At 41.3% G+C, this 26,603-nt stretch overlaps 1 protein-coding gene and 1 long non-coding RNA gene across 6 annotated transcripts in view; one reads left to right on the forward strand and one right to left on the reverse strand.

The window, feature by feature from the left end:
- atrnl1a (attractin-like 1a) overlaps positions 1 to 26,603 on the forward strand; it is a 267,677-nt gene that overhangs the window by 64,667 nt on the left and 176,407 nt on the right. For all 5 annotated transcript variants that reach the window (XM_074647316.1, XM_074647317.1, XM_074647318.1 and 2 more), the window contains 6 exons: positions 1,246 to 1,378; positions 5,018 to 5,205; positions 10,192 to 10,405; positions 10,569 to 10,760; positions 21,020 to 21,268; positions 21,500 to 21,637. In XM_074647316.1, the coding sequence (XP_074503417.1) occupies positions 1,246 to 1,378; positions 5,018 to 5,205; positions 10,192 to 10,405; positions 10,569 to 10,760; positions 21,020 to 21,268; positions 21,500 to 21,637 (1,114 nt within the window). The remainder of the gene's footprint in view (positions 1 to 1,245; positions 1,379 to 5,017; positions 5,206 to 10,191; positions 10,406 to 10,568; positions 10,761 to 21,019; positions 21,269 to 21,499; positions 21,638 to 26,603) is intronic.
- Positions 716 to 2,713, reverse strand: LOC141774567 (uncharacterized). Its single transcript, XR_012595376.1, has 2 exons — positions 2,576 to 2,713; positions 716 to 1,178 (listed from the first exon to the last, which is right to left on the reverse strand). It is a non-coding gene; the product is annotated as an uncharacterized LOC141774567 (long non-coding RNA).

Consider the following 26,603-nt stretch of genomic DNA (forward strand, 5'->3'; position numbering starts at 1 on the left):
AGGTCAGAGGTCAGAGCGGTCCAGTAGGTTATATGGAAATTAGAGTGAATGTAAATCCAAATTTACATTTAATTCATGTCCTTTATCCTTTGATTAAAAATGGTGTTATATGAAGAACACCATGCTGTTAAGAGGGTCCTATCTAGGTGGAGCGTTCGTTGCACCAGTGAATTGGTATTATCTTGGGATGCACTGAGGTTATTTCCATATCATAAAATTACAATCTAATCTAATGAAAAAGAACAAAACAAGGTAAAATAAAATTACAAATTGACACATTACTGACTCTTCAGGAAACTTTCTAATGAAAAACAAAAATCTATAATAGTTTGTGACACTCAAAGTTACTAACGTTATATGAATATCTTAGATAAAGCTGTAAAGTTGATGTAGTGTAAGTGAGATACACACAGATATGGAGGACTGAACCTGCCAAAATCAAAAATAAATAAATAGATGAATTGATGAATAAATAAATACATAAATATGTCATTAAATATAGCAAACATAATATTAGAAATAAATGTAGTCATCAGTGAATTGATAAAATTTGACATAAATTGATATTTCTGTTTTCATTTGCATCTTTATTAATTTATCTTTGTTTTAATTCCCTTATTTATTTATTCTTCCGTTTAATTTTCACTTTTATTCATGTATTTATTTATTTTGCATTTACTTTTTATTTATTTATTTACTTATTTTTGCCTCTATTTTTTTAATATATATTTTTTTTTAATTTATTTTATATTTATTTTTAAATGTGTGTATTTATTTATACATTTATTTTTTTCTGCACAATATTCCCTTTGCATTACACAACCTTATTTCTTTCCCACTACTCTTTTCTTCATACATTCCTGCCTCATTATGTAAATGAGGAGGCTGTCACTCAGCCCGTGTCATCCTGGGGTCAGGGTGCATGACTATATGTACGGTCATATATGATCTTTTATTTATTTATTTTGGCCAGTTCTTTCCTCCGTACACAGACACACACACACACCTTCAATAAACAGTTCATCTCAGTATAATGTATCTCTGTGTCCCTCACATTGATTTCTCTCCTCTTCATTCTGCATTTTCTGTTTGTCTGTTTGGTTCCTTCAACCATCACACTTCATTCATCTTCCTCTTTGTTGCTCATCGCATTGATTCCTTCTAGTTCAGTGCGTTTACTGTAAAAAGAGGACAGTGGTGATGTGATGAGGGTTAATATTGTTTGCTCTCTGTGTGTATTTGCAGTCGGTGAGAGACTCGTCGGGCTGTAAGCGGCGGGAGGAGCAGGAGTGTTTCAGACTGGCCAACTGCAGGAGCTGCTCCCTCAACGCCAACTGTCAGTGGGAGCTGCAGCAGCAGGAGTGTCAAGCACTTCCTGGTGAGGACGAGACGCACTCAGAGAGAACCAGCATGCATGCAGCGTGCACACACACACACACAAACACACACACAGACATTTCTCTATCTGGGTCATAATGCACAACATCAGCCTGGTAATAATTGAATCCAACACACATGGAGACGGTTAATCGATATACGATGTTTCCTGCTCTGCGCGTTGCTTGTACTATGTCACTCATTGGAGATGAGCCAGACCTGCGCAGAATCGATCACTGGCGATCGGCACACAGTGCTTACCGGTTAGATTTGTGTCGGACTTGATTCCGATATGCTCTGACGTCATGACCACGTGGGCAACGATAACCTCACGAGATTGAGGCGGCCGCAGTTTTTAGAGCAAGGCGCCGCAGTTGCTCTCCACCGACTGCAAGACCCAGGGCATGATGGGAAACGCCTGGCTGTCGCCTGATCAGAGAGCTGATTTAAATTCTTTGAAGGCTGCTGGAAACGGCTGGAAACTGTCCGACTTGACCGCAAATCCTAGTCACCACCCCCCCACTGCTGCGGCCTGATCTCTTCTACTTCCCAGGCGAGGCGCAGTTCGTCTCCAACGAGCCTTTTATTATACCACGTAACTTCGTTAACGGTCAATTGATATATACGTAACCTGCTCTGCGCGTCACTCGTTGTACTAGGTCACTTGCTGCATCATTACAAACGTATTTGTGATACGTCAAAGACAAACATAATCCGCGACAAAATACGTTTCCCTCCAAACATAATTGAGAATGCAGTTTAGTTGTATGGGAACGTCATTTTTAGGGGGGTGGACATGGCTCAAATCATATTCATGAAGCTCATTTTATTGAGTAAATCTTAACCTGTGAATTTGTTCCTGAGCTGCTCTTTGAGGCATTAAGCAGCACAAATTAAAACACCTTGATGATCTACACACAGAGACTTAAACATGCCGTTTTTCAAATGCACGCGTGCATAAACTGTTCAGTGTGGATCTTTTTGATGAATCCTGTTAATTGATACGTCACTAAGAGTCTGGCAGTGTGACCTTCACACTCTCTCTGACGATCATCTTCACCGTAGTGCTGTGTTCTGTTAAACATGCAGAGCATCCAGAGTGTTTACATGCTCCCACACTAACTGGCTGCACAAACCAACCGTCTCATACATCTCACACATCCATGCAGGCGTGTACACACAGAGAGGATTAGCACACCTTCAGCTCTCCATTCAGCTGCAGAGGGAAGTAGGCCAGGTACTGGATGTTCTGAATATGGTTTCACATAGTCCTCCGTGCTCCGCTCCACACTGCTGTGGAGCCTTCAGCTAGAGCTGCTCTCACTTTCACTTTGGCGCTCGCATGACTGAGGGGCAAAGGAAATACTCTTGCTATTTGAATCCACAAATGATCCTGTTCTGTTCTGTTCTGTTCTGTTCTGTGCTGTGCTGTTTTGTGCTGTGTTGTGTTGTACTAAGGGGCCTGCTAGCTATGTTGCTCTGCTATGAGTTGGAAGTCTGCAGTAGCTTTAAGCAGAGGTTGGTATTGTGTTTGCTCCCTTCTTCTTCCTCTTCTGTCCACATCAAGGCCCCGTAGCCTGGTACATACAGTATCCTCCCCTTTCAGTTTGTTATGAGCTGTTAGCCGGCTCTCTTCTTCAGCTGAGGTAAGATTGTATAAAAATGGAGCACTGGATTGTAGTTCCAGACATAATGCTTTTGGTAATTTGCAGGTCAAAAGGCGTCTATGCATTTAAATGTTGGTATGCAATGTCTACATATAATCATTATTTCTACATCCTTTAACTAACTACACTTCAACATGTACTTTGGACCTGTGTCACGTTTAAATGGAGTCTTTTAAACACTTCAGTTCCCCGTCAGAAAGGGCTGCCTGATGGCGAGGTAAAGCAGCTGAGGACGGGAGCAGCAGAAAAATACATTTTAGAGACCTCAATATCAGTTTAAGTGTACGCTATATTTAGAATATTTTCACCGCTTTACCTCACCATCAGACAGCCCTTTCTGACGGGGAACTGAATCTGTTATATCGCTCTCTTCAAAGCCACCAGACTCCATTCACAAAACCAGTAATTTTACCTCTCAGGACACAGGAGTTTCTGGTCTACCGCTGCATCGATCAGTTAGTGTTATGCTGTTTGTGTTATTGTGTGACATTGGTGAATCCGATCTAACTAAAGTCACACAATAACACACACAAACTAACCGATCGAGGCAGCGGTAGACCAGAAACTCCCCTGTTCTGAGAGGTTAAATTACTGTTTTTGTGAATGGAGTCTGGTGGCTTTGGTGAGGGCATAGATGAATACAACAGCTTCAGCTCCACGTCAGAAAGGGCTGTCTTATGTCAGGGTGAAGCAGTGAATATACTGTAAATATAGCGTACACTTAAACTGATATTTATTATTTTAGGTGTCTAAAATCCATCCACAGCAATACACTGCTTTGCTTTGTTTCTCCAAACTCCATCTACTGTAATAATACACTGACGATGGAGAAGTTCCTCATACAACCACACTTCAAAACACCTGAACTATCCCTTTAATGACGGGCGTACTGTCTCTCCTCCAGTCTTTGCATGTGTGAACAGGAAGTACCATTTAGGACGTGACCTTTCAACGGGTCACTGGCCACACTAATGAAATTAGTACGTCTCTGTGTGTGTGTGTTTCTGAGTCCATTAGTGGGACAACGCCAGAAACAAAAGCTTTATGTATTGTCTATGATTTTCTGTGATACATTCATAGTAACAGTGTGAGCCGGGGTAATGGAGCTCCGCCACCATGGCAGCTGTGGCCTTTTCTTCAGACACCATGTTATGACCAATTATGCTAAATGGCCTGACATGTTTATCTCTGCTTTTTTTTTTTTTTTTACACAAAGACCGTAACCTAATCCGTCTATTTATTTTTGTACTCCTGCCTATTGCTATTGCTTGGCAAAAATAAAGAAAGCAGGTATTTTCTCTTCTGTAGCATGAAAAGGTTGGTGATGGAAGCCATTATGGGCCTGTGAATGTAATCAGTCCCGGAGTCCAAAATAAACAGCCGTGCTCAGAGGAGACTCTTTCATCCTGGCTAATTGAACGGCCTCTCTGCTTTTATAAACTCCCACAAGATGCTACCAAGTGACCCCGATAACAACCATGAGATCATATATGCATCTTTTCTTCCTTTGTTAAGACTACTCAATCACTTTTCTTTATCCCATGTGTGACATATTTCTAACTCCTGATGAGTCAAAGCAAGAATGTGTTGCTCTGATCTAAAATAACAGGATAAATCAACCTCTAATATCAGTCCAATAAGATGTGTTATGAATTAACCAGAAGTATTTCTCTTAAAGCTGTTATGTTGAGTCTGGCAGCACAGTTTATTTTCCAGGCCACCACATCAACTTTAATATCTAGTGTCATCCCCCTCTCGTCCACAAGTCCTCAGTGAGTTTCCCACCTTTGCCAGTCACCTGACTGTCCACCTGACTGCCCACCTACCTCTTTGTACATCTGAGATCTGTGTTTAAAGATCATTGAAGGATTAGCCTACACATTTACTAGCAGACTACAGACTTTCAATGTAATCCTGTGTTTTAATCAAACTGAATAATAAGAATTCATGTTTGTGTTTGTGTGTGTGTGCAGGTCAGCTGTGTGGGGAGGCCTGGCACCACGTCGGAGAGGCCTGCCTGAGGATCAACTCCAGCAGCGAGAGCTACGATAACGCCCAGCACTACTGCAAAAACCTGGGAGGAAACATCGCCTCACTGCTCACAGACAAACAAGTCAACTTTGTTCTGGAGGAGCTACAAAAATACCAGCTGCAAGACAAGGTGGGTGGTATGAAACAAATATACATTCATGAATAAAGGAAATGTGACAGGACTCCTGCATGTTAACAGTGCTGGTGAAAGCTATATTATTTCCCACTCTGGCTGTGGTTATTTACACACCACTGTGCTGCAGGACATTTAGCCTATATAAATACAAACATTATTGTGAGATCATCCAATTGAACATGAACTTAAGAAATAAGTATGAAAGCATATTACAGATGTTTGTCGGAGTATCAGGGCCACATGGAGGAACAAAAAAATAATATATATATATATATATATATATATAATTATTTATTTATTAATATATATATATATATATATAATTATTTATTTATTTATTATTTTATATATATATATGTATATATATAATTATGTATTTATTCATTTATATATATATATAATTATGTATTTATTCATTTATATATATATATGTGTATATATAATTATTTATTTATTAATTTATATATATATATATATAGTTATTTATTTATTATTTTATATATATATATATGTATATATATATAGAATTATTTATTTATTAATTTATATATATATATATATATATATATATATATATATATATATATATATATAATATAAATCAGAGATTTCGAGAATTAAGTAATAATATTACGAGAATAAAAGTTGTAATTTTATGAGAATAAAGTCAGAAGTTTACAAGATTTTTTTTTTATATTATGAGAATAAATGTGGGAAAAAGTTTTTAGAAGGACTTGAAGGAAAAATAGCATTTTGATACTAAAATAAGCTTTGACCAATATGTGAATTTTGTGATTAGAATACATCAGGAACATCACTGGGAAGATACAGAATGATATAAAATAAATAAATAAATAAAATAATAATAATAATGGACCTGCCCTTTAACATCATGAATATAAAGTTCTGTATTATTAGATGCCAACGAATGTGTGATCTCAATATCATAAAAGTTGAGTTATGTAACGTGAGTGTATATCAATATTTAATGAATGAAATAAGTGTGGTTTATCTGTCTTCTGATGCGTGTGATTACAACTCTGTTTTGATGTGAACATCATGACTAAGACGCAGCTTTTAGGCTGATTTGATATTCAGCTATTTAATATTAACGCTCACACTTGTCAGAAAATATTTTCACAGCTCCACGAGGAGTTGAAATATCTCAAGCAGCAGGATATTTCTGATCGGCTTTCAAGGCGTAAAAAAAAATAAAATAAACATTACTAATCCTTAGCCCGCCCTGAAGCAGAGAAATCAGCTTCATCATCACTTTTCTTCACAGTGAACCCAGATGTGGAGTGACAGGATGTGAATGTTTAATGTCTGTGAGTCAATGAGCCGTTTACACGATAGAGCCGTCGTCTTGTGATGTTTATGGTGGAAATGTCATCTGAGACTCTGACATGTTTGACCACTCAGACTCTTTGATAAATGAGCAGCGTCGGCAGAAATATAAGCAAATATTTGATGAAAAGAAGAAAGAGAACCACACTTTCCTTTCACTTCTGTCTTCTAGAGACGAGTAACCGTCTTTTAATCTACATTTAATGCTTTTAGGTGGTTTCTAAGTCTCTTGTGTTGTTTTTAGGGCTGTCAAAGTTAACGCGATAATAAAGTATTAACGCAAATTTGCTTTAACACCACTAATTTCTTAAATGCATTAACGCTGTTCGATCTTTCGGAGGTTGTAACACTCTAAACTTACGCTAAATTTTGGAGAGGAAAAACTGTCATGTCCATTTTCAAAGGGGTCCCTTGACCTCTGACCTCCAGATCAGTGAATGTAAATGGGTTCTATGGGTACCCACGAGTCTCCCCTTTACAGACATGCCCACTTTATGATAATCACATGCAGTTTGGGGGCAAGTCATAGTCAAGTCAGCACACTGACACACTGACAGCTGTTGTTGCCTGTTGGGCTGCAGTTTGCCATGTTATGATTTGAGGATATTGTTTTATGCTAAATGCAGTACCTGTGAGGGTTTCTGGATCAATATCTGACATTGTTTTGTGTTGTTCATTGATTTCCAATAATAAATATATACATACATTTGCATAAAGCAGCATATTTGTCCACTCCCATGTTGATAAGAGTATTAAATACTGGACAAATCTCCCTTTAAGGTACATTTTGAACAGATAAACAAATGTGCATTTAATTTGCGATTTATCGTGATTATATGTTAATCGATTGAAAGTCCTAGTTGTCATTCCATCTTTTTTGAGATCACATCAGCATAAATTTACTTTCTCTGCAAATTCAACCCGTATATACTGTATTTTTACTAGTTTTTATGATTTATGGCTAGAACAACTTGACATCCAGTGCAGAGCTGCACCTCAAATTAATCTTCAGGTTCCCAGCTTTCAGATGATGTCCACCACTTCTATGTGACATCTACTGTTGACCTGCTATCCCCCCCTAAAAAACACACTAAAACGTCTCTATTGTGGGTCTTAATAATAATCTATAATAAGCCTTTTGCATGTTTTTTTATGAAATAAATCACAGCTGTGGGAAAATACTTTTTGATTTCTATTAAACAAAACTCTTTTCATAATCGCTCACACTTGTTTTCTCAGCAAATAATTCAAATGTTGACTGAGCTTCACTTCAGTCAGCGGCTATAATTACAGTCCCCTCCTGGAAATCTCTCCTGAATTAGTTAATCTGAAGAGTTCCTGCTTTCATAACAGTTCCAGTAATTTGCAGGAGGTTTGATTTCTTTCATGTGAAACATGTTTGTTGTTCAGAGTTACCAGCCGTGTGACTTCTCCTCCTGGCGAAGGGAGATTACTTGTTATTTGCTTCACTATCTAGCTTTTAATTTTTAGTATTATTGTTATTATGCAGGTTTTTGTTTCTGTTGTTGTGTTCTTTTCCGACAACAACTCTAGGACACTGTCACTGTGTTGCCAACAATTACAGCTCATTATTTTTTTGTTTCTTTAAAAATAAACTTAAGAAAACAAGAAAAGAGTATCTGAGGTTTATCGGGATTCATATTGTTCATTGCCGGCTGGTCTGCAGCTTAAATCGCTGCATCTTCTCCACATTTTTCTATTCGTTGTTCCTGGAAGGAGAGTTTGAAGTGAGCTCCACCGTGTTTGGCCTAGAAATATGTTGCTGTTTCTGTATTTCTGTGATTTCTCTCAGGTTGACCTCACCTCTGAGATGCTGCTGAAAACCTTCCTCAACACTTCCAGACTGACTATCCTCTCTCTACTGATATTATAGAGTTCAACAAACAGGATAAACCATCTCCTCCTGGGGAACTGGGAGTCCCAAAAGCATTGTGGGAAAAGTTGACTTTAGATTCTTTAGATATTGTGACTGTCAACGCCAGTACTGATGGCGGTACACTGAGCAAAAACCTTTCACAGTTTTACATTTATTTTATTTGATTCTGACTTATTTTATTGGTTTTAACCCATGTGCGTGTTGTTTTTTTATTGGTCAAATGTTGGTTTTTAGCTATTATTAGATTTGGTTTTAATTCACATGTCTTATTAATTCTTACTGGTTGGTTGCTGCTCTTAAATATTATAATTTTTATTCACATGTTTAAGTTTAATTTATTTGCACACATAAAAGCGCACAAAATCCAGTCAATGAAAACAAAGGACCCCCGCAATACAAATACAACAAAAGTTAAACAACAACAAGAAGCACAGAAAATGAGCAGACAAACTAACCAAACAATGAAATACCTTAAAAAACGGTACAGAAAAAAATAAAATATATCTCAACAAATCAAAAGATAATTAGACATCAAGAACTAAATACATCATTAATAGCCCCGTTTCCACTGCAGGAACTTTCTGCCGGAACTACGAACCTTTTGAGGAACTCATTGTGTTTCGACCGCAGCGATCAGGGACTATATTAAGTTCCGGGGCCTTTTTACCCCCCAAAAAGGTCCTGGTTGGTGGGTAGTACTTTCTGAAAATGCCCTAATTTTCGGGTGGAGTTTGCAGGGATGATTGTCGCTGATTGGTGAAACACACCCAGTGCCGCTGCTTCAACTTGTGTACTGCTTCATTCATAAAACAAGGAAGTACTGTAGTATCGATTTAGCACCATTTTAGGACGAGGGGAGAACATTTCTCTTTGTTTTATAACATTAAAAGTAAAGTTAGGCTCTGCTGACGGCTTCTGACTCATTTAAAAGAGAGAGATCGTGCGAGCGATAGACGAGACAGCGCGGTGGTGCCGTGAATGAGAGAAAGAAAAGTTAATTCCTGATTGATTCACGGCGATTACGTTCTAAAGCACAAATAAATATCCATCAAACACTCAGCAGATGATTTACTGTGGAGACAGACGCTCTTAGTTTCATTTTCCTCTTCTGCATTTCATTCATTACATCCAACGTGCAGCAGTAAATATCGTTGCAGTGAGACAAACCGCTGTGACCATCAACAGCGTCTCGTCATGTCATGTTGCTTTTTCATATGTCAGCGGACTAATCTGCATAATCTTCCCAGGTCTTTAGACCGCGGTGGAAACGCAGACAACAGGGGGCCGAAGGAACCTTTTAGGTCCTTGAAAAGCAGTTCCAGGGACTAAACGTCCCGTAAACTTTTGATGGAAACCCAGTTTATGTGTATGTTTTAAATTGTCTTTACTTGTGTCTAATGTTTTATCTTTACACTATCAATATAGTGTTTGTGGTTGCTCACGCGTTGTGCAGCACATTGTGCTTCCACCTGGAATGAAATGTTCTGTATAAATAAAGTCTACTCGGCTTCTTATTTTCAGAGGAAATGTTGAGGGAAAGGTTACAGAAGCTCCTTCTCTGACTAACAGACAGCATGTTTTTACCTGACCTTTAACTCATCTTAATATACAGTATATGGTGTTCATCCATGAGTGATTTTAAATTCTCAAACTTACAGGTAAATAAATCAAATGTAAATTGGGTATGAAACATCTAACATATCTCCTTCTTTTCCTCCGTCTCTCCTCCCCTGCAGACGTTGTCTCCCTGGGTTGGCCTGAGGAAGATCAACGTGTCGTATTGGGGCTGGGAGGACGCGTCGCCCTTCACCAACACCAGCCTGCGGTGGTTACCTGGAGAGCCCAGCGACTCGGGCTTCTGCGCCTACCTGGAGCGGGCGCCGGCGGCCGGCCTCAAAGCCAACCCCTGCACGGCCACCGCCGACGGCCTCATCTGTGAAAAACCTGCCGGTGAGACTCAGCGAGAGTTCAGGACACAGGATACAACTCAGATTAGAGATATGAAGAATTAACTCACTAAGTTATTGTTAACAACTGAATGATCACGATTTATTGAGCTCTAAACTTGATTCTTCACTCAATAACTTGTGTCTCCGTCCGTCCTGTTGCTCAGGGAGTCCCCAGAGTCAGACTGCTCGTCCCTGCAGGACGCCGTGCTCTCTGCGGACCAGCTGTGCCAACTGCACCAGCCAGGCCATGGAGTGCATGTGGTGCGGCAGCACCCAGCGCTGCGTCGACTCGTCGGCGTACGTCATCTCCTTCCCCTACGGGCAGTGTCTGGAGTGGCAGACCCAGGACTGTGCAGGTGAGATGGGGGTTTAAACGTGGAGAGTGGGGGTGTTGGTCGAGGTGACTTTCTGGATTAACATTATAGTACATGCAAATTATTAATTTAATATAATATGATGCACTGCTGTAGTTGAAGCTACAGGGATCTGCATCATCCAACACTTTTCTGTTATGATATTCCAACTTTTTTAAGATTTTACTACTTTTTCTTTTCTCTACATATTCAAGTCTCTTATCATGGAGTCATTATAGACTGGTATTGATCCGTCTCTTATCAGCAGTCAGGTCTCTGACCGAGGCAGCGCCACCTCTCCTGTAGCTACAGAGCAGGAAATCGATCAGCTACGACGACACACGACTGACTCCATATGAAGTCCTCCTCCTGCTGCTGCTGTCTCTGAACATGGCTCTCATATTAACACCTCTCCCGGGATGACGGAGCCTCACCACTGCTTCTCCTTGAGCTCAATAGATGTGTGCAGGAATGATTGTGTACATGAGAGACAGAGAGATCATGAACCACGACAAAAAGACCCTTCTGCAACCTTTCTGATTCACAGCTTATGATGATTTAAATCATGTTTTATAAGCTAAGTTAACGCTCCCCGACGGTGAAGTAGGGACTCAGTTGTCTGTTGTGCTCACACCCTGCAGCTGGTGCACCGCTGCATGCGACGCACAAATCTTGTCGGTTAAAGATTAATAATCGGTTAACGAGGGTCGGTTATCGGTTAAGAAAATCTTTCAAAATTAGCATCCCTACACAGATAGTATAGTATGTCGAAAAATTTCTAATTATTATGGTATGGATGGCCTCTGAGCGAGGCCAACGGCGTTCCCACGGTTTTGCACTCAGCGGCTCATGTTACCACAGTCTTGGTTTGGGAGGAGTGAGCGGGGGAGGGGTACTCAGTTGGTTGCAATCTGCAACCACACCGCCTGATGTCACCGTTAGTCCTACACTGTCTCTTTAAGAACTAATGTATTGGTGAATGAGAAGAGGCAAAGGGCAGAAGTAAATTTTTAGTTAAGTTGTTTTGAATGTCAATTTACTTTTTTCCCATATTAATGCTTATGTAATTAACCAACTACAGCCATGGGTAGATAACCAACCGACACAGGAGACTAAACTAACCCGTTTTATTTGGTAAAGTCCAGGCATATTATATTCTGCAGTTTAACAAGTATCTGGTTTAAAGAAATAATCAAACTGTCAAAGTATTCCCCCGAGGAAGAACTTTTTATTGGTGTTTTCTCTCTTTTGTTAGACAAATAGTCAATTTGTAGGAAAGTGTTCTTGTTTCTGAGGAGTTAAGAAAACAGCTTCACAAAGTTGGAGATGTGTTTTTTTTTTTTTATGTAGTGACTGACTGGTGATTATTATTCCTGGCTGGTGCCAGCAGTCTGAGCACAGACAGCTCTCCAGTCTACTGTTAGCAAGCCAAGATTGTTTTCCCTCCTTTCGTTTTAGCTTCAGCTCTTACATAATGGCACCTTTTCTCCCCGTCGCCTCCTCTCTTTTATTATTCATATCTCCGTTTGGTGGCAGAAGGTGTGTAGGAGGCTTTTGTTCTGCTACTTTTTTCACCTTTGTTGCTCAGAGTGTGGCGTATAAAACATGACATATTTTACATTTCAGATTCTCAGGTTGCTGTTTCACAGTCCGTCACTCTTTGCGTCGTGTTAACTTTCTGCTTCTCTTGTTTATGGATTAATGGCGTCTTGTTTTGGAGAGAGCAGGTCCGGCGGCTACAGCTGAAGGATTCATGACCTCGGCTTCGGTCGCCGCTGCTTTCTACAAAATAACTTGTCTGAGGATCCAATTTGAACTGGGTCATTTCTTTATCAGATAAATTCGGCCCAAGGCTTTGTGTATCATTCCCATTTTTCATGTCGGCCGGAGGCTCGCTACACACTCCTCAGCACTGTTGAAATAATTAGCTCCAGTGTTGCCCCGGCACTCGGATCTGGGAGTGTTGGGAGCTCCCCTCGAAAGCCAGCAGATCGTTCAATCCCAGCCTAATTGTGCCCTTCTGTGTTTTCTCTTATAGATTGGACTTTCTTTGGCTTACGTTACACTTTTGAACTTCACTCAGGGCTGAAACTAACGATTATTTTCATTGTTGATTAATCTGTTGATTATTTTTTAGATTAATCGATTAGTTATTTGATCTATAAAATGTTAGAAAATGGGGAAAAATGTGGATCAGTGTTTCCCAAAGCCCAAGATGACGTCCTCAAATGTCTCAAAGATATTCAGTTTACTGTGATTGAGGATAGTGCTGACCAATAAATCGTATTATCTTCGTCATCGCAATATCAACATGCACAATAAACACATTGCAAAAGACGCGATGATTAGGAAAACATTTTTTTATTTAGGGTGTGGTTGCCGAAACCCAGTATTAAACGGGCCGCGGAGCTGAAGACCGTAACGTTAGTATTTATTATTACACGGCTTTGTTGAATACTCGATTCTGATTGGTCAATCACGGCATTCTACGGTTCTAACAGACAGTTGCTATGTATAACAGGCTGTTGCTATGTGTAACCGACTGTTGCTATGTATAGCAGACCGTTGCTATGTATAACAGACCGTTGCTATGTATAACAGACTGTTGCTATGTATAACAAACCGTTGCTATGTATAACAGACCGTTAGTACAGCTTATATGTACACTTCAATATTTGTTTATTTATTGTTAGTCATATTGTCATCCCAATATTGAACAGTGATATCGCACATCGCTGATGTACCTCATATTTTCAGGCCTCATAGAGGCGATAGATAGTCTGTAAATTAAACTTTTATTCTGGATGCTGTCAGCTCAGCTGTCCTCTCTGCGTAGCTCGTCAGGTCAGTGTTTGCTTCTGGTGGATTTCGTCAGTGCGGACGCCCACGTTGAGACGTTTATCCTGCTGCTGGCAGCTGATTGTTCGTTGTTGTTCGGTTGATAGAAAGATGCAGAAAGACCTGCTGACTTTAACAAACTACTGCTTTTGGGGATGGAGTCTTACAGTAGATCATAACAGCAACAGCTGCATCAAAAAGTCCTAATGAACATATCAAAGAACGACCAATGAATCAATTCTGATGCATTTATAAAGTAGATATCAGCTGAAGAGCAGAAACTAGCATTCAGCTAATGCCATTGCAGGAAACTGTTCCTCCTCCACAGATTTGTGGAGGAAATGTGTCTGAACCTACGGTCCATTTTGCACAGAAATATCAGTGAACTCCAGAAGAATCTTCTGTATTTTGTTTAGACAGGTGACTACAACAGGTCAGTGATTTGAGTGGTTTCAACTCTTCACTCAGAGAGAGGTAGAAGCCAGATGATGGTTGTGTTGTTGTAGCTGATATTGGTTTTACTGCTCACAGAAATTGGCTTTTTTTCTCCGAGGAAATCCTCACAAGACGCCCGAGACACATGACATCTGTCAGCTGGTTTTTGGCTCCTCCGTGCTACGAGAGGAGCGATGGAGGAGGCAGCTTATGGCTCCTATACTTGATGTATTATGTATAATATGATCTACTGGCTTCAGCGACGCTAACTGTCAGCTACTGTAGGAGCGAATGGATGAGACCAGATGAAGCCAGGCGATACGTATGCTACCCAGGGACGGCAGATATCAAACCAGCCCCTTGATGAACAGGATGTGGCGCCAACGACGTTATCGTGCCGAGAGAATTTTTGATAAGATGAAAACTCTCCTGGCAGGAACAAGCAATCCTTCTTTGTTACAACGAGAACATGTGACGTGTGTTGCGTTCAGGTATCCTCCAGGTTGTCTCTGTCAATGACTAATATCCTGATTTCAGTAGAGCCGTATATTTAGGGGAAGGATTTGGAAAAGGAAGTAGAGTTTTTTATTGGTATCACATGAAGCGCGTGGTGGATGTTTGCTGTACAGCAGCCGACGTCGGAGGGATGTTCGTGTTTCTTGTTGACAGAACTTTAAAGGCATTAAGTCTCCAAGTGGCGACGGCAGCTTGTGAAAGTTTCCAGCGAGTGATGTTTTTTGTGGCGCCAGCTGAGATGCAAACACACGTCTTTCTGGATTTGACCTAGTTACTACATTTAGTTTAGTTTATTTAGTTTATTTGGATACAAAATGCATAGAATAGGAAACACATTTTAATGCAGGAGAAGGAAGAGAAGTCCTGAATATTTAAACATTTTTAAAATGACATTATTACTCATCAAAAGTGAAACAAAACAAATAAAACAGCAAATGAAAAAACACAAAAAATCTATATACACAAAACTCACAAGTAAGCATAAACAGTAGTAAATGAAAAGAAAGAAGAGAAAAGAACAAACAAAAAAACTAAAACAAACCTAGTAGATATTTATATTTCATTCTTTAACTCTGTCCTAAAAATAGCCATATTCACTGTAGACCTAGGACAAGAAGGTAAAAGGAAATCATTATTTTGCCTTGTTCAATATGAATTAATGTCTGAAGATAAAATATAAATAAATATATATCTATATATCTATATATATTAATCGCAAATTAATCACACATTTTTTATCTGTTCCAAATGTACCTTAAAGGGAGATTTGTCAAGTATTTAATACTCTTATCAACATGGACGAATGCATACTTATACATTCATGCAAATGTATGTACATATTTATTATTGGAAATCAATTAACAACACTAAACAATGACAAATGTTGTCCAGAAATCCTCACAGGTACTGCATTTAGCATAAAAGATTTGCTCAAATCATAACATGCCAGTTTTTCATCGCCAAAATTTTGCGTATGTTTGGAGCGTTATTTAACCTCCTTCACTACAAGCTAGTATGACATGGCTGGTACCGATGGATTCTTTAGGTTTGTTAGTTTCATATGATGCCAGTATCTTCACTCTAGCTTTAAAACTGAGCCCGCTACAACCTCCAAAAGATCGACTGTGTTAATGTGTTAAAGAAATTAGTGGCGTTAACGTGTTATCGCGTTAACCTCCTACAACATTTATGTTCATTCTCGTTCCCATGAAGTTGATATAAAACCCAACAGGTATGATGTTCCCTGACTTTGACCAAAGATATTATGAAAGCTGAGTTGATCTGTTGTATAATTCTGTATATCAAAGCTTTGTTCTTTTAAACTCAACTCGTTTTATCTGTTGGATTTTCACTTTCCATCTTAAGTTCATTAGTCTTTAAAATGCCTCAGGAATGAAGCAGCGTTCTTCTTTGTACACGTGTTAAATTCACCAGCCCATAACTCAAACTTCAATTACAGTAAAGTGCAATAAATGGAAAATTAAATTACAGTTATGCGTCTTCTGTCGGCGGTACAGGAGAGTGTTTACTTTGCTGCTGAGCTGTGGACACAAACACAGAGTGAGGAGTGAGAAGAGAATAATCACCCTTTTTTTTCTCTCCAAGAAATTAGAGGAACATTTAAGCAGTCTGAAGTGCATAAATCAGCTTCTCCTATTTTTATCCACAAAATAGCCGGGAGTCAACGGACATGATTAGATCACATGTTTGGTTTTTAATCATGAAATATGTTCTCCACTCTCATGGGAAATACAGGCACCGTCCAAAAGGACATTTACTCTGGAAGTAGCCTGCAGCTAGTGTCATGTAACAGCAGCAAGTACAGCTACATCTGTGGTGCTGTTAACTAAAACTAAAGCCTGTAAACCCTGAGGGCACTGTTCTCTCTCTCTTATCCTCATCTATACCCCGAGTCCACAAGACTACACCAAGCAATAACCTCTCTTAATTCTGTCCACGTGGAACCAGATAGTTATTAAATATAGCCTCATGCATGAAGAACATAGCAGGTAAATTATACGTTGTTCTATCCATGCAGGAGTCTCTCTACTTCTATGTGAGCTGCTTGTACTCGTGTGGCGTGGCGTCCTCGGGGCCCCTTTCATCATATTTGTGACATGCAGGCAGATGTCTGAAATATTTGATCCATTCGCTGTCACTGATTCTGACACGTTTCACAAATGAATTGCAGTCGAGAGCTGAAAATGTACCTCTGAGTGTGCGTTTAGGGAGGCCGTCTGTGTGGAGAGATTAACTCTGCATCAGAGTATATGTTAAAGTACGAGAGCAGTCGTGTAGTACTCCCTGGCGTATAAATGCCACCATAATGCGCAAGGAGTTTTGCGTGCAATAAGTAGGATCGATAGCATGATTGTCCATAGTTAATCATGATTAATCACACATTAATCACACATTTTTGTATCTGTTCAAAATGTACCTTAAAGGGAGAATTGTCAAGTAATTAATACTCTTATCAACATGGGAGTGGGCAAATATGCTGCTTTATGCAAATGTATGTATATATTTATTACTGGAAATCAATCAACAACACAAAACAATGACAGATATTGTCCAGAAACCCTCACAGGTACTGCATTTAGCATAAAACAATATTCTCAAATCATAACATGGCAAACTGCAGCCCAACAGGCAACAACAGCTGTCAGTGTGTCAGTGTGCTGATTTGACTATGACTTGCCCCAAACTGGATGTGATTATCATAAAGTGGGCATGTCTGTAAAGGGGAGACTCGTGGGTACCCATAGAACCCATTTACATTCACATATCTGGAGGTCAGAGGTCAAGGGACCCCTTTGAAAATGTCCGTGACAGTTTTTCCTCGCCAAAATTAATTGTAAGTTTGGAGCGTTTTTTAACCTCCTTCATGACTAGCTAGTATGACATGGTTGGTACCGATGGATTCGTTTATACGATACCAGTATCTTCACTCTGGCTTTAAAACTGAGCCCGCTACAACCTAAAAATTGCAAATTGCGTCAATGGTTAACTTTGACAGCCCTAGTTTGTGGACTACAGTATTGAAGCCTCGAGTTTGTTGGTTTTCGTCCGTTGCTATCTTGTTATTTCCGGCCGTCACCATCTTCATGTTTTTTTGGCCATCACTTTCTTTTTTTTTCGGCCGTCGCAATCTTGGTTTTTGAAAAATCACAAGTTACTTTAATGAGTTAACACAACTTGTGATTTCTAGGGTGTAGGTGGCATTAAAACGAATTTGTTAACGCATTAACTTTTAGCGTTAACTCTGACAGCCCTGATTTTACTACTTTGTGTTTCTAGATTCCTCCTAAATTCATCAAAGGTTTGCATTTGATAATGCCTCATTTGCATATTCAAACATAACATTTCACAAAACTTGTAATACAAAACATAAGAAGAAATCTCCACTTCAGTAGCACTTACATCCACTAAACATTCATCCTTCATAGCCTGATTTATAAAATATTTTACTCCTAAAAACATGGAGAAAATATATTTTTTCATGGCTGTTGACAGTATTTTCCATATATCCGATACCCATAATCCCCTCTGTAAAAACCTTTGACTCTAATATGTCAACAAAATTAAGAATCTTGAACCTGGTTTTATCAATGTTCACATTTCTGTTCTGGAGATTTATGAAATTAGCACATATTTGATAAGATAATAACTCATTTCCATATTTAAACACATTTTCACCCCATTCACATGCGGGTTTCTCCTCTTAATATGAAGAGAAGAACTGTCAAGCTGTTGCTTTTTGAGCATCACTCCATTATTATGAGTGAAGCAAAATTTGCGCTGCCACTGTGAGTCTAATAACCTGACCTGGGGGGATGCAAAATGGCTGCCACAAATTGGATCTATTAAATCAAAGAGGAGCAGCGAATTTCGTGATATTAAATTGTTAAGGTTTGGCACATGAACAGCGTGGGGCTTACAAAGAGCGGCTACCAATTTTCTGCAATTTTCTGGTATTTGAAAACGGATAAACAGGCCTGGTATATTTATTGGATATTAAAGTCTGCTCTTGGGTATGTAAATAAGTGCTTTTCTAGCAGAGGAAACCCTGCGGTGTGGTGGATTAGGGATATTCTGTTGAACTGCCTCTCTTTGAACCGTCGACTGTAGTGGAGATCCAGGGTGTTGTCAGAGGAGAAGTAAAAGGAGGAAGGAAATACGGGGAGGTGGAAGTGAAAAACCGGAGGCAGGAACACAGTCGGGGAGCGACGAAGAGAGAAGATGAAGAAAAAAGTTCCTTTCTTTGTGATTTCATTCATGCTTAACGTGCGTTAACGTCATCCAGAGAAATATTACATGAAATCAAAGTGGCAGGAAACGAGGGAGAAGAGGGTGAAGAAGGCCGAGTTTAAAGGGATAGTTCAGGTGTTTCTCAGTGTGGTTGTATGAGGTTCTTCTCCAGAGTCAGTGTATTACCGACAGTAGACGGTGTATTACCGACAGTAGACAGTGTATTACCGACAGTAGAAGGGTTTGGAGAAAGTATATGCTATATATTTTGCTGGTTCACCTCGCCATGAGACGACTATACCGTCTGTTTCTGACAGGAAACTGATGCTGCTATATCGATGTCTTCAAAGCCACCAGACTCCATTGCCAAAAACTCTCAGAACACAGGAGTTGTATAGCTTTTTTAGGTTTTAATAGTCTTGGTTTCGGCCATCGCCATCTTGGTTTTCGGCCATCGCCATATTGGTTTTCGGACATCGCCATCTTGGTTTTCGACCGTCGCCATCTTGGTTTTCGACCATCGCCATCTTGGTTTTCGGCCATCGCCATCTTGGTTTTCGGCCATCGCCATCTTGGTTTTCGACAGTCGCCATCTTGGTTTTTCGCCCATCGCCATCTTGGTTTTCGACCGTCGCCATCTCGGTTTTCGGCCATCGCCATCTCGGTTTTCGGCCATCGCCATCTTGGTTTTCGACAGTCGCCATATTGGTTTTCGACCGTCGCCATCTTGGTTTTCGGCAATCGCCATCTTGGTTTTCGACCGTCGCCATCTTGGTTTTCGGCAATCGCCATCTTGTTTTTTTTGGCTGTCACCATTGTGGTTTCTGCAACCAGAAGTAACACGAGACAACCGAGTGCTGACTTTTTTAGGCGATCAAAATGTTACAGTCAACTTTCATGAAGTGAAAACACACTGTGAAATATTTATAGTTCAAAGACGAAAACACGGACAACTCCCAGACCGGACAACGCCGTGGTAGCGACCTGTCAATCAAAAGGTAGCCCCGCCCTAAAGGAAATGGCTTAAATACGTTTTGCTCTGCTCCCGTGATGGTACTCCTGTCTGTTTCTCCAAACCTCATCTACTGTAGGTAATACACTGACTATGTAGAAGTACCTCATACAACCACGCTGAGAAACACCTGAACTATCCCTTTAAAGAGCACAAGAGGGGAAGATGGCTTAGTGAATAGACACAGCAAAAAACAGATGCAAAAGAGGAGGATAAAAGTGTGGAGGAGAGGAGATAAAGAGTGAATCTGAGAGAGGGAGAGAAGAAGAAGTTTGTAATTATAAAGGGACAGAGAGAACAAATGAATCAGCATCGCTACAGCTGAATAATGCAACGGAGGAGCTTGCAAACACACATACCGAGAGGACAGGGAGGTGTATTTCAAGCTGAGCAGGGACTCCGAGAGAGATCCATGTTCAGCTAGAACATCTGTGGCTTATGGAAATGGCTCGTGTTCAAAAGAGAAACAACTTCTGGTGAAAATGCTAATTTCACTTGACGCTGCATTTGAATCACCTCGCCGGGCTATAAGAAACAACACCTCGGATAACTCCTCCTCAACCTTTTGGTTTTTCTTGTGTACACGCCAGGATACTTTCTGTGCGAGTGTGTATTCCCACCCTCGCTTTGCAGACTTAAAATGTATCATGACGGGAAGACGTGTTGATGTCGAGAGCAAAACAAGAGTGAAAGATTCAAAACGAGAAGTTAACTTTGGAAGGCCCAGAAAAAAAACATGTGATTTCTTATTCTTGTCACTTATTGCCACGTTCAGCGAACAAAAAGACGGACTTCAGTATGGAGATTTTGTTTTCTTTTACACGTATTGAATGCCATACCGTAAAAGAAAAGTGTCATTTTTAATTTGCACCAGTGAAGTGTTTTTGAATGTCACATCCACTTTATGAATACAAATGTATTTCTCAACATGTGGAACGATGTGAAGGAAACAAAAAGTCAATTTCTTTATAAATGTGGAGGGTCAGAGAAAAGGTGAGAGCAAGCTAAATGTATTAGAGGAGGGTTTTTATTGTGTTTATGCTCAGCTGGAAGCGGTTTGGATTAACTATAGTACAGCGTGAAGGACAGACTGTGGCCAGAATACACCTTAAAGATGCTTTACTTTCAGTGTGCGTTTCTGATGAGAAGTCTGGAAATGTTGTGTCCTTATCTCCTCTCCTTGTTTCCTCCCCTCTCTCTCCTTGTCTTGCAGCCCAGAACTGTTCAGGTCTGAGGACGTGTTCAGAGTGTTTGGAGAGGACGGAGTGCGGTTGGTGCGGTGATCCCAGTAACACCGGTAGGGGTGTTTGCATGGAGGGTTCCTACCGAGGCCCCATGAAGCCCGCTATCGCCAGGGCCGGGACCCGAGACCTGGACCGGCTACGAGACAGGGACATGGTGCTGGATCAGAGTCTCTGTTCGTCTGATAGAGGCTACAACTGGGCTTTCATCCAATGTCCCGGTGAGTGGAGCGCTGCAACAGACACATAACATGAACTATTCCAACTGTTTATCCATTACTTTCTTTGGATTCTTTTACCATTTTCTTTTGTTTTAACGGTTCTAATGTTTACCTTTTCTGTTATTTTCTTCACTTTTAACTAAAATTTGAACATAATTACCATGAAGGTAGGATATATATCTAATAATAACGAGTGTATCTCGTGTTTGTGTGTGTGTAATTTCCTCCCAGCGTGTCAGTGTAACGGCCACAGCAGGTGTGTGAACGGCAGCGTGTGCGAGCACTGTGGGAACCTGACAGCGGGGATGCACTGCCAGAGCTGCATGCCCGGTTACTATGGCGACCCCACCAACGGTGGGAAGTGCAACGGTGAGTTCTTTATTATTATGGTCTGTAATTTCAGTCCTTAAAGTTCCCCTCAGGCCAATTTACTTCCTGTTATTTGGTTCTTTCTCATACAGAGAATGGGGGGAGAGGGGGGGGGGGGGTGTTAATGGTTAAACGTACAGTAATTAATCACCATGGCAACCAGATTGCATCGTTTTTTCAACCCAGTTTAGATGAATTTACTGCTTATTGAACCACAAATGAGACAAGAATTATCTCAACACGCCGAATCTCTCTCACTCGCTCTCTTCTTCACCGTCTCCTCCTGGCGAGGCGGCCGTCTGGCTGCTGCTGCACCAAGGAGCCGCACCGCAGCACGCCGGCCACAGTGCACCGGAGGACGGTTTGACATGTTGCAGATTTCCGCCGTTTAAAACGTAGTTTCAGGACGTTTTGGTGGTGCACCGTCCACCAGCACCAGCCGCTCTCGCCAACGCTCCAGCACCGACGCCACACCGGGCTGCACTGTGATCCGTTTATTTCTTTAGAGGGACTTTTCTCTGGTTTTCTTTTGGATTGAAAGTTGTTTGCTCCCCGTCGTTCAGACCTGTTAGAGGCCTGCAAACCTCCGGTATCGGCTGCTTTCCGTTAATTTATCTCCAGCAGGAGGAGACGGTAAAGAAGAGAGCGAGTGAGAGGGACAGTCAGTGTGTTGTGTTGTGTGGAAACTAAGAAATAAAATGAAACCCCTCAGTTAACTAATGTAACAAGTTGGGTTAGCTAACTACACCTAACTAGCTAACTAGAAAGCATGAGTGCTCCTGCAGCTTGGAGGATGACCTTTGACCTGCAGCTTCTGCTATAAATATAGAAAGTTTGCTGTAAGAAATACATTTTGTAATGCTCAATTAAGGGCAGAAGTAACTAAAGTTAGAGATTTTTTCAGTGCGTCACCTTTACTTTTTGATCTGAATTGCTTTTATAGATAGATGAGCCATTAATAAACATGTATAAACTGCTGCAGACGGTCTAACAACACTGTAATAGACACCAACCATCTGACGGGGGCAGTGTTTAAAAGCTGTGGGCTTGTGGTGACCAGCGGAGCAGTGTAAAGGGAAACTACATGTGTAGTTTGGACAAGATTGTGGTCTGCAGACAGTGAGGGAGCGGCGGTCGAGTCTCTGCTTCCATTTGTTGAAAGATGGTGCAGATGAAGGCTCACAGAGGTGCTTCATGTGTATCCATGTTCTTTCTGCGCCCGTCAGCAGCTTCTTGTTGCTTCACATGGAAGTAATCACAGTGAATCCCATCGCTGAAATTGTTAACAACAGATTATGTGTGCGAGTTAGATAATAGAAAGCAGAAGCTGGGTGATGTGAAGGCTCAGGAGGGCTGGGTTAGAGAAGCTCTATGATACGGGCCTGGAGATGGGAGAGTGTAATGAATGAGTGAGGAGGAGGAGGTGGAGGAGGGAGGTGCAGTAACATCAGTCTCGCTGTGACAGATATGCGTTTTGGCTTGGCGGCAGCGGCAGCGGCGTGACATTAAATCGCTCTTAATCATTTTCTTATTTCCTGAGTTGACTGGTGTCTCCGTCCCTGGCGGCGTCTCACAGCGAGCACGGCGCTAATAGATGCACGCCGCTCGTCGCCTCCGTACAGGACGGCCTCTGATGCACTCTTCTCTTCTATATTTCTCTTTTCACTCCGTCTTCCTCCATCTCTCTGTCTTTTTCTTCTGGTCACATTTTCCTGTTTCTCTCCTCACATCTTCCATCCTTCACACCTCTTTTATGCCTCCTTTCCTTTCATGGTTCAGGCTATATTTGTTCAATGTATCCATCCATTTTCCTCCTTTCTTTCCTTTCTTCTCCTGTCATCTCTTCTCATCACCCCTTTCCTTTTCTTACCTCTCATCTTCTTTCCCTTTTATTATTACTTTTCTTCTTCTCTTATGTTTCGTTTGCTTTCCTCCCCCCATCTCTCTTTCATCTTCCCCCCCTCTTCTCTTCTGTCCTCTCTTCTCTTCTTTTCTCATCACCCCTTCTCTCATCCCCTGTCCCTTTCTGTCCTCTTTCCCCCTTTTTACTTTTCTTCTTCTTCTTCTTCTTCTTCTTCTCCTTCTCTCCTTTTCTTAAATGTATATTCCTTTCCTTTCCTTGTCTCTCCTCTTTTCCTTGTTTTGTCTACTTTGCTTCCCTCTCCTTCTTTATCCTATTTTAATTTCTTCTCCTTTCTATTCCTTTTGTCAAACTCTTCTCTTCTCTTCTTGTCTCCTCTCTCATCCCCTTTCCTTTTCTTACCTCATCTTCTTTCCACTTCTTGCTTTTCTTCTCCTCTCTTTATCTTATCTTTCGTTTGCTTTCCTCCCCTCCTATCCTCTTCATTACCTCCTTTCCTTTCCTTTCCTTTCCTTCTCTTTCCTTGTGTCCTCTTCTTTTCCTCATTTTGTTTACTTTAATCTCGTCACATCTTGACTCCTCACTTTCGTTTTCTTCCTTTCATTTCCTCTCCTCTCCTCTCCTCTCCTCTCCTCTCTTCTCCTCTCCTCTCCTCTCCTCTCCTCTCCTCTGGAGCTTCTTTATTTGCTCCACTGACCTCACACTCATCCATCCACCCCCTTACACCTATCCCTTCATTTTTCCTTCTTTTACTTCCTTTTCACTTCTGTCTCAAATGTCCCCCCTCTGTTCATGCGTCCATCAGTCCATTCATCCTCCTTTCTATCTCCTCCTCTCTTTATAAAAAGGACCACTAGGTTTACCTTGGGCTAAATGGCCTGGGAGGCGATGATGTGTGGCCGATTAGAGGAACGAGTGATGGAGAGACGGGGAGGAGGAGGAGAGGCCTGGGCTCATAGTAAAGAGGATGGAGGGGTGAAAGAAGAGGAGAGGCCTGGACTCATAGTAAAGAGGATGGAGGGGTGAGAGAGGAGGAGAGGCCTGGGCTCATAGTAAAGGAGGATGGAGGATGGAGGGGTGAGAGAGGAGGAGAAGCCTGGGCTCATAGTAAAGAGGATGGAGGGGTGAGAGAAGAGGAGGAGAGGCCTGGGCTCATAGTAAAGAGGATGGAGGGGTGAGAGAGGAGGAAACGGAGACGACGACGGGCAGACAGAGAAAGAGAAACAGATGAAACCATGTGGTGAGATATCCAAGGTTAATATCGGTGGAAAAGGACAGCTGCCCTTGGATAGAGAGACAATGGAGGGATAAAAAGAGAGGAAGAGATGGAGGACAGACAGAGGAGAGGGGAGTCTGTCCGTCCTCCCGTCCCCCCGTCCCCGTGACAGATGATTAACTAACCTTGTCAAATCTGGATGAAGTGTGCGTGTCTCATTGTGTGTGTGTGTGTGTGCAGGGCATTTTCTCTGAATGTGGCGTTCACCTTGTGCTGCACACATACGAAATCAAACGCACCTCCACAGAGCTGCAGCTGACAACATGCTGGATGTCTGTTTAGACGTTCAGTCCCGCAGAGGACAACATGAATTTCGGAGAGGCTGACGGGAAAGCTGAGTGTTTTTATGCTCATCCTGGGAGTCTTTGTTCTGTTGAGTTCTTGTCTGGTTTTTATTATGGCGCAGAGACAGAATGATGTTTTCTAAACATTTTTTAATCACATTTATCAGTGGAAGGGTTGTACCAGCATGCCTTGCAGATAGAAACATCCACACGTGGAAGCATTGTGCAGACACAGTTTGTGTAACTGAGTGGTTTTGAGGTTTGCTTAATGGCACATTAACGGCAGTGCTTGAGGATACGGAGAGAGATGCGGTGGATTCCTGCATCTCTATCGGGGTGTTACAGAAGCTCTGCCATCATACATACCTCCTGGACATAGTGGTCAGCGTGTGCTGCTTGTGTTTAGTTAGTTCTGAAGCTTGTTGATCAACCTGATCTCATGGGAAGGTGTGTAAATAGCATGACATTACAAGGACATTCCGCATGTCAGTTTGACGCCTCTTTTCACGTGTCATTTTTAAGCCACGCAACAAAACAAAACCGCTCACTAAAGGCTGGCCCACACTCAAATATTTTTCAGATCTTACCAGATGTGTAAAATGTGAGAGCCTGAGCATTAAGGCCACAGGGTAGAACACATGATCAGTGTAGCTGATGACGCGTTGATGAGGCGTGACCCCGCCTCCTTCCTCCTTCGAGCAGAGAGATACGTGTGTGGATGTGTGTGCGGAAGCTGCTGGCCGTCCGTGGTGAGAAAGAACAAAGAGGTAAATGACGGGATGAGAGACAACGTAGTGTAACGTTATACAGACATAACAAGGCTGCTGAATGAGAGAGGCATCCGCCGATACGTTACACGGAAACACACCATGTTAATAACAAGCCGACCACCTCACGGTACCGCCAGCTGTGAGCTGTGATCTGTTTATCGCTGTCTTCAAAGCCACCAGACTCCATTCACAAAAACAGTAACACAGGAGTATACATACAACCCCACCGCAAAAAATCTAAACTAACCCTTTCAGTTATTTCCAAACTTGGCACAGCTAACGTTGACTCAGCTAGTGCGCTAGTGTTCTCATTATTCATAACCTTATTGATTAGTTTACTGTGTTACCTACGTCACGGCTTCCTGCCACGGTTGAGTGGACGTTTACTTGAAAAAAATGGAAAATAACGCATATAGACCCGCCATTTAAAGAGAATTAGTTGTTTGTTGTAGAGCTCTTCGTGCTTCAGTGTGGTGATATATGAAAAATTCATACCGTATGGGAAATTAAAAACACAACACGTCATCTGGTGTCTTCCTGACTGAATGAAGCATCTTTCTGTTTACTGAGGTTTACCGAGGTCGTCTCCCAGCCGAGGCTTCAGCTTGTATTACTTCTTCCTCGTGCTTGTTATCTTTTGCTACCCGGCGCTTGAGCCTATAACGCTCGTCTGCCGTCGGCATCTCACGCTCAACAGTTTTATTGCTTCCATAAATTTTGCATGATTCACATCAGTAGCTGCCTGTCTCCATCTCGCTCCGATAGTCTATCTCTG

Source organism: Sebastes fasciatus, chromosome 9 (assembly GCF_043250625.1).
Source record: "Sebastes fasciatus isolate fSebFas1 chromosome 9, fSebFas1.pri, whole genome shotgun sequence".
NCBI classification, from domain to species: domain Eukaryota; kingdom Metazoa; phylum Chordata; class Actinopteri; order Perciformes; family Sebastidae; genus Sebastes; species Sebastes fasciatus.